Raw genomic sequence first — 7,368 nt, 5'->3', positions numbered from 1 at the left:
CAAAGATGTTACATCACAGGTGTAATTTTACACTGGAGTAGCTCTTTACTCTAAACACGCATGATCCATGCAAATACAGGTGATTTTTTACATTTTCTGCTAAATGCACAAACACTGCAAGCTGCCAGAGATGTAGCGTAAGGGCCACGAATACTTGTGGGCACTGGACTTACCTTAGGGACTTCTTCCCCCCATCCTGAGCCCTTGCAAACAACATCTGTCTGAGGTTTGCTCCGAATACTGACTATCATTTTGGTGGTCTGAACGGGATCCAGCTTGTGCATTGCTCTTGTGGATGGAGCAATCTTTTCCTAATAGAGGGCACTAAAACCAGAAAATCAGTATTGGGAGTTACATAACTGCTGCTCATTGGCCTCTTCCATCCTCACCCCCCCGGCCGGAGTCTTTGACAACCTTTTTTCGAGGTGGAAACTTTGTATAAAATTTGCGTTCCCACACAAATAAGCCTGCCAGGCGACCAGGGGCCGCATAAAACCAAGAAGAAACGAGCCAGGGCGAAGAAACTGACTATTGTTATTATTAGCAAGTGACATTTCGTGCTTAACGCATCTTCAAACACTGGAAAGCCGTCTTTCCCTTGAGACCTTCATTTAGAACAGCTTAAATTCTGGAATGCGCTTAACTCCCCGCGTCGGTGTCTCCGGTGTTCAGAGCGGCTCTGCACGGCCTAAGCCCCGCGGCCCGGCGGGCGGGCCCGGCCGTCCCAGCGCTCCGCCCGCGGCATTCCAGCACCGGTGGCAAGGCCAGGCCCCCGCCAGGCACCCCGAGCCGTGTCCTGGCCCCGGGGAAAGGAGATTCTGAGCCCTCCCTCCCTCCCCGTGCCCGCGGGGGGCCGGGCCCGCCCTGCGCATTGGCCGCGCCGCGCGTCACTCCCGGCGGCGGCGGCGGCGGGGCCGGGCCTTCCTGGTGGCCGCGGGGACAGCGGCGGGGCTGGCGGCGGTGAGTGCGGGCAGGGACGGCTAGGTTCTGCGGCGGGGCTGCTGCCGCTCCCAGCGGCGTGGGGGAGCGGGGCTCGGGCGTGGCGGAGCCCCCGGCACAGGAGGCGCGTCCCCGGGCCGGGGCTGCGGCAGGAGCCGCTGCGGCATCACCCGGCTGTGGGGCTGCTCTCGGTGACCGGGGCCGGGGTGAGCCCGGAGCCGGGTGTGCCCGCCGGGAAACGCCGGCCTGGCCGTGAGAAACAGCCGCAAGCAGCTCGGGGGGTCCGGGGTGAGGGCAGGGAGGGAGCCGTGTTTGTACTGGGATTGCAAAATGGAGGTGATGGCGCGGGGGGGGGGAGGTGTCATATTTGGTTTTTGGTGTCTATTTTTATATGTTTTCTGTGGGGGCATCTCATCTCACCACCATGTGCGGTGGAAATACTCTGCTCCTGCTTTAACTCGTCTGCTGGTACACCTTGCGTTCTCTCGCTCGGTAACCTGGTTTGCGTTGGAGCTTGGGTTGGACTGAACCGGAGGGAGAAAGAAGAAGAAAGTGGAGTTGGAGGGTTGGTGGCAGAAAGAGCAGTGAATTCCGTCATTGTTGAGCAACGCCGGTAGAAGAAACACGTTTGTTATCTGAAATCTCACAAACAAGAGGGAAGGAAAAACTTGTTTATTCATGCCCTGCCAGTTGGCAGATCTCTTTGTTTAGAGAGCGTTGAGTGTTGTTTATTGTAATCGTGGTATTTACTTAGGTGACTTTCCCAGAAAGGGCTGTAGAATATGTTTGTGTGATTTTGGGGAGAGACTGTGCATGGCATCAGAGCTTTTAAATAGGCAGAGGAAAAGAAAAAAGGGCAAAATACATCCTGTCATGATTATACATGCAGCATTATTGTTTTACCAAACCACCGGAGCTGTTTTTTCACCGAAGGATATATACTTAGTATGTCAGCAGAACCTTATAGCAGAGGGTGGGTCTTCCACCCACAATAGATTTCCTCAAAATATTCTTCACAGTGTGAGGTTTTCCTAGCTCTAGCTGTGCTATGTATGTCCTTCGCTGTTTTGATGATGAATTATTCCTGGAATGTCAGGGTCTGAGGATGTGGTGTTATATCTTCACCCCCTCTTTTTTATATGTGGGGAATCTCTGCAAATGACTGGCTTTACTGCATTGCATCTGTTCTTATCTCTGAAACATGAATACCAAGCTGGCTGTGTTGGGGTTTTTGAAGAACGGGAATAGGTAATGTGGTTGAGTACTGCAGTTCTTGTGCTTTTTGCAATCCAATTTTTAAAAGGAACTCTGAACTTTTATCCCTAGCTGATGCATTTAAGAAAAACCTCTCCCCTAAGGGTTTGCCCTCTGAAGATAAAAATTCAGCCTTTTTAAGGTATATTGAGCTGGGCACCAGGAATATCCATCACATATAAAATTTCAGATAAGTGAATATAAAACGTATATTTAATATATACGTATGTATGTGCAGGCACATGTCTGTTAGTGCTTGCCTACACTAGAAACTTTTTATATAATTGTTTTAGTATGAGAAAGGTGTGCAGTTTGTAGAGGTAGTTTGCAGTGGCACATGCAATTTGACTTCCTCTGCTACTGTCAAAGAAGAATAACTGCCTTAACCAGATTGGAAACAGCGTGTGAAATTGTCATTTAAAGTGTCCTTGTGTTTCAGGACACAGCTCCTACTTGAACATATAATGTATTAAAACCTCCAGTGTTTTTTTTCAGGAGGAGAAAAAAAAAAAGTCTTAAAGTCATGGTTTTAAAAATGTCTTCAATTTTACTTAACATAAGTAAATTCACCAGGCCATTTGAAATATTTAGCTGTGCCTGTACACTCAAATTGTGAGTGGTTGTGGTTTTTTGCTCTGCTCTCCACTGGAAAGTGTTCTCTGTTTCTGTGAAACTGAGCTGCACAGAGGTTTATTGGCAAAAAATGTTTGGAAGATGGGGGTGGCAGTCGATAGAGTTGATTTAAAAAAAAAATAGTTGAAAAACAGATTTTCTATGCCTGGTATAGGGATTGTTAAATATGAGGAGCTTCAGAAAATATGGCCTCTAACATGACTGAGTGTGGAACTCTGCAATACCACCCAAGTGTTTATATGGATTACTGGGAGTTAAGCTCCTGCTCTTTCAAGTAGTGTCTTAGCTGGAGGAAAGACCCATCCCTTACCAATCACATCATATCCCCTTGCCCATTAGCAGCAAATTCTTGTGTGGAATATGAACACATGGAAAGTAATTAATGTATTTTTAGCATTTTTAAAAGAAACTAGCACTAGGGAAGATGACTGTAGTCTATAGGGAGCAGACTGCTGAGGTACCCTTTTAGAAGGTATCCCAAATTAATATTTAGCTCATGTGCTACAATGTCATTGTAGTTCAAATCGTATACTGGTGAAATCTTTTCAGTTTAGAGGCAATATCTATTTATCCTAGCAGGGAATGTGATCCTTGGATCTTCAGAACTGCTGCTTATGTCTTTGTAATGCTCAGTTCCCCAGGCTGAGAGAAATGGCAGTCCCAGATTTCTGCCATTCCAGTGCCAGTTTCAAAATGATTCCCCGCCACCTTCAGAGTGTTGCTCGTGGATTTTTAGTTTGGGTTTTTTTGGTAGTGTGATAGAACATGAAGTTCGTTCTAAATGTAGCTGTTTAAAGCGCATTTAAAGCACAGGCACACGCTTCAATTTTCTTGTGTCCCACGGCATTCCTATTCTTAGTGTAGCCAGCAATAGAGGGTATCTTCCATCGGGCTTTTGTGCTTAGGGCAGCCAAATACAGAGTGCACACCATGACTGATTTAACCAGGCAGAGCCTTGTAACCTCCTGATTTTTCCCCTGTGTGCTTTGGAGCTGGCCAGTGATAAGCACACGTGGGTGTGGATGAGTTGAATTATGCTATGGAGGAAGAAGGGCTGCTAGAGATAAATGGGTCCTGCATTACTTTAAAACACCTAATAAGAGATCCTAGTAAACAGTTTGTGGTAGGAAATTGCACCACTGATGAAGTACTAACTGGAGAATCCAATCCTCTCCCTTCCCCTTCCAGCTCAGTCTGCCTCAGTGGAAGTGACCACAGCTGACAGGCAGAGGGTAAGATATGAACACCCATTGCTTAGGGCTTAGAATAGGAAAGGCTTTATTGTTAATACCTAGAGCTTGAATTAGCACCAGGTTTTGGAAACAAACCGAATGCATGTGTTTCCTGTCTTCTCAGAATGGGAGAAGGAATCTTTGGGGCTTCAGGGGTTACCTTTTGCTTTTCTGTCTCGTGCTATGTTAGTAAATGCTGCTGCTGCAAATTGCCTTAGCTTACAACTTGGCATGGTGTGTCCTAAGACTTGATGTCTCAGATCTTTCATTTTTCAAACTTCTTTCTCCTTCCCTTTGCAAAAAAAACCAAAAACAAAAACAAAAACAAAAACAAAAACAAAAAAAAAAAAAAAAAACAACCAAAAACAAAAAAAAAAAGAAAGAAAAGAAAAAAACCAACAACAAAAAATCAAACCAAAACAAACAAAAAAAACCAAACCAAAACAAAACAAAAACCAAAAGAAAAAAAAAGATGTAGCTTGTTTCTAGTTCAGTCAGAGGAGTTCTCAATGTCTCATTAGTATAGCATGTTTAACAAATAACCCAAACTTATTGAGATTAGGAGTGACAAAAGAGTATTACTAAAATCTTTCATGTGCTTTTTACAGAATGCTGTTTTCTTCCCCCAGCTTTTACGCATTAGCATCCTGTTGTCTTTATCAAGTTCAAGCCAAGTAATTCCTTGGACCTTTTATATTGCTGTATTTTTTCCCTTCCTGTGTTAGCCCACTCTGAAATCCCTGACTTTCACTGAGCACAGCACAGAGCATAACACCTGACTGCTGGCAAGTTGCATCAACGTGACCTGTCCATTGCTGTCAGGGTCAAGCTGTCAATGTGCTGCTCCACGTGAACTGCTGCTTCTTGTGTAATTCTTGCTGCACTTCAGGGGTGTGTGTGTGTTCAGTGTGTGGCTCAAGTTCAGTGTGTGTGTGGGCATGCACAAATTTGGGTTGTAAGACTGTGTTCAGTTGAGCAAATTACTCCTTTATCTGTGTTTATCAGAAATAACACATTTCTGCATTGGCCAGTACACCATAAATACCTGTGTCATTCTGTTCAGGGCTAGTCGAACCACCTTGGAGGTAATTTTTAAAGATTTACTTAGAAGTGGTCTCAAATATGACACTCTTAAAGTTCAGATTTGGACCTGTTAGTCTGAAAAGTATTACAGTTAGTTTGGAGCATTGTTTGATGTTTGGGTTTTGAAGCAGAATAATTTTTCAGTATAAAAGCTTGGTCTCTTGGGTTTCAGAACATTTCTACTGGCTCGCAGATGGAGATGGCTGAGACATGAAGGTGCTGATTCAGTACCACAGCTGAGCTGTCTTGATTACTCTTTGTCTGTGTAATGGTTTAGTGACAGTTCACAAACCTGACAGTCATGCAGGAAATGCCTTTTCTGGTTGTTTCCACCTCCTGCTGGAACAGCTGGATCTCTGTAGGATCATTTATGGTGTACTTGCTTCATTCACACTCATTCCTCTGTCTCTCTTGCCCAGGAAGGATACATGACTTGCTGAAAAGAGAGAAAATGCTATGCTGGGGCTACTCGTCTTATGGACAACCTGGGATAGGTAGCAACCTCCAGGTCATCATTCCTGAACCACAGGTGTATGGGTTCATCCATGATAGAAATGTCAAGGAGGTGGCCTGTGGAGGAAACCACTCTGTGTTCCTGTTGGAAGATGGGGAGGTGTATACCTGTGGCTTGAACACCAAAGGTCAACTGGGGCATGACTGTGAAGGAAGCAAGCCAGGTAAGTCTGCTTTTTATATGCACTTCAAACTGTCTTGAGGCTGATGGGCTGAGAATATTATGAAAGCTGCTTTGTGCTGGTTGCTGTAGAGCTGGATTATCATGTCACATAACACGGTAGTGATGCTGAATAACACTAGCTGGCTCTGGAGGGCTAAAGCTGAGCAACACGGGTGAGGAGACAGGTCTGCACACTTTGACTGGGAAATGCATCAAAACAGAGGCGAGCCCAGATGGTCTCAGGGCAGATTTTGTTATCTGGCATTATGTTGTCTCTTTATAAAAAGGAGGGAGAGGCCCATGACTCATGAGTGTCTTCTGCTTTGTCTTTGCAATTACACTGCATTGTTATGCCCACTCTTATTCAGCTGATGCTGGGAATTTTCTCATACCAGAGAGTGCAAGTGAATCCCAATTGAGTAGAGTTGCAGAGAACAAACTTGTTGGCCAGGAGGGTTTGTAAATTTTGTTTCTCCCTTTCAGAATCCCTTGTCAACTTGTGCCTTCACTCCTTTATGCTTTCTTAATCTGAAAGAGGGTCACTTTAGTGTTGTGTTTCCCAGGCTCAGATTGCATCTTCTTCATTGTGTTCTGATGGACAGAACTCATGAGTGCTGAACCACAGACAGCTACTGTCTCCCCTTCCTAGGGTGAAGGAGTGGTTTAATTTTAATTTGTTCCTGGAAGAAACCCTGAAGCCTTTCTTCTGGACTCTTTTGAATGTTGGCCTTCCAGATTGCCTTCCATTAATTTCTCAGTTTTGGCATGTGGTAAAGACACATGTGGTTCTGTTTCTGGTATTTTTGTTTCCATAATATAAAAGTTTTGTGCTGTGGATAATTAGAGCAAAAACTCCTTAAACTGCAGCCTATCCTCTGTAGGGCCTGGGTCTTCCCTAGTGTAACCTATTATTGCATGATAGAGAGAGAAGGTGTATGCAGAAGCTCCTCATGCAGTATGTGCAAATCTGGCCTGACTGACCCTAATGCTCCTTTCCTCTGTCAGTGTCTTTTGTCTTTTTCTCTCAAAATGAGCTGGCAGGTGTTGGATGCTGGATGACCAGGGTGCTGGATTAGAGGAGTTGACCTTCAATCTGCCCTCTCTTGCTTTTTCTACAAATAGTTTCTAGACAATTACTGAAAGACTGGAAATAGCAGGAGTGCTTAAGTCCTCTCTGTGCACATCTTCTGAGGACTTGTAAATTTAGGCCCTGGAATAAATTAGATGCTTGGTAGAAGGAAGCCAAGCCTAGTGAATATTCAGCTCAAACTGCTGAGGATACCTCATCCTGCAAATCACCCAGCTACATCAAGACTAGTGTGGAGGCCCAGAAACTCAGTACTGTTTTGAGTGTTGCAAAGATACTCTTGAGAAACATCTTTGGGCTGTGCTGCTGTTTTATCCATAAAATTTAGCAGGCATAAGCTGCCGATGAAAATGGAGGATTCACAGCAAGTAGATCAGATCTGGAAATGGACTTCATGAATCCTGAATGCTGAAGTGTAGACCTCTCTCAGCTAGGTAATCCTGCTTTCAGCTAGACCTGTAGAA

At 44.9% G+C, this 7,368-nt stretch overlaps 1 protein-coding gene across 6 annotated transcripts in view; it reads left to right on the top strand.

The window, feature by feature from the left end:
• The first annotated feature begins 908 nt into the window (after nucleotides 1-908).
• The window catches only part of HERC3 (HECT and RLD domain containing E3 ubiquitin protein ligase 3), a 45,614-nt gene continuing 39,154 nt past the window's right edge, over nucleotides 909-7,368 (top strand). For 5 of the 6 annotated variants that reach the window (XR_014590165.1, XR_014590166.1, XM_083861829.1 and 2 more), the window contains exons 1-2: nucleotides 909-960; nucleotides 5,561-5,818. Coding sequence is in view for 4 of the 6 variants with exons in the window: in XM_083861829.1 (XP_083717955.1) it covers nucleotides 5,593-5,818 (226 nt within the window). In the remaining 2 variants the exon portion in view is untranslated. Of the gene's footprint in view, nucleotides 961-4,014; nucleotides 4,059-5,560; nucleotides 5,819-7,368 lie in introns of all 6 variants that reach the window. The other variant, XM_083861830.1, reaches the window with a different exon arrangement.

The sequence above is a fragment of the Zosterops lateralis genome, assembly GCF_965231275.1.
Source record: "Zosterops lateralis genome assembly, chromosome: 5".
Lineage (NCBI taxonomy): Eukaryota > Metazoa > Chordata > Aves > Passeriformes > Zosteropidae > Zosterops > Zosterops lateralis.
This window is presented reverse-complemented; position numbering and strand designations above follow the sequence as displayed.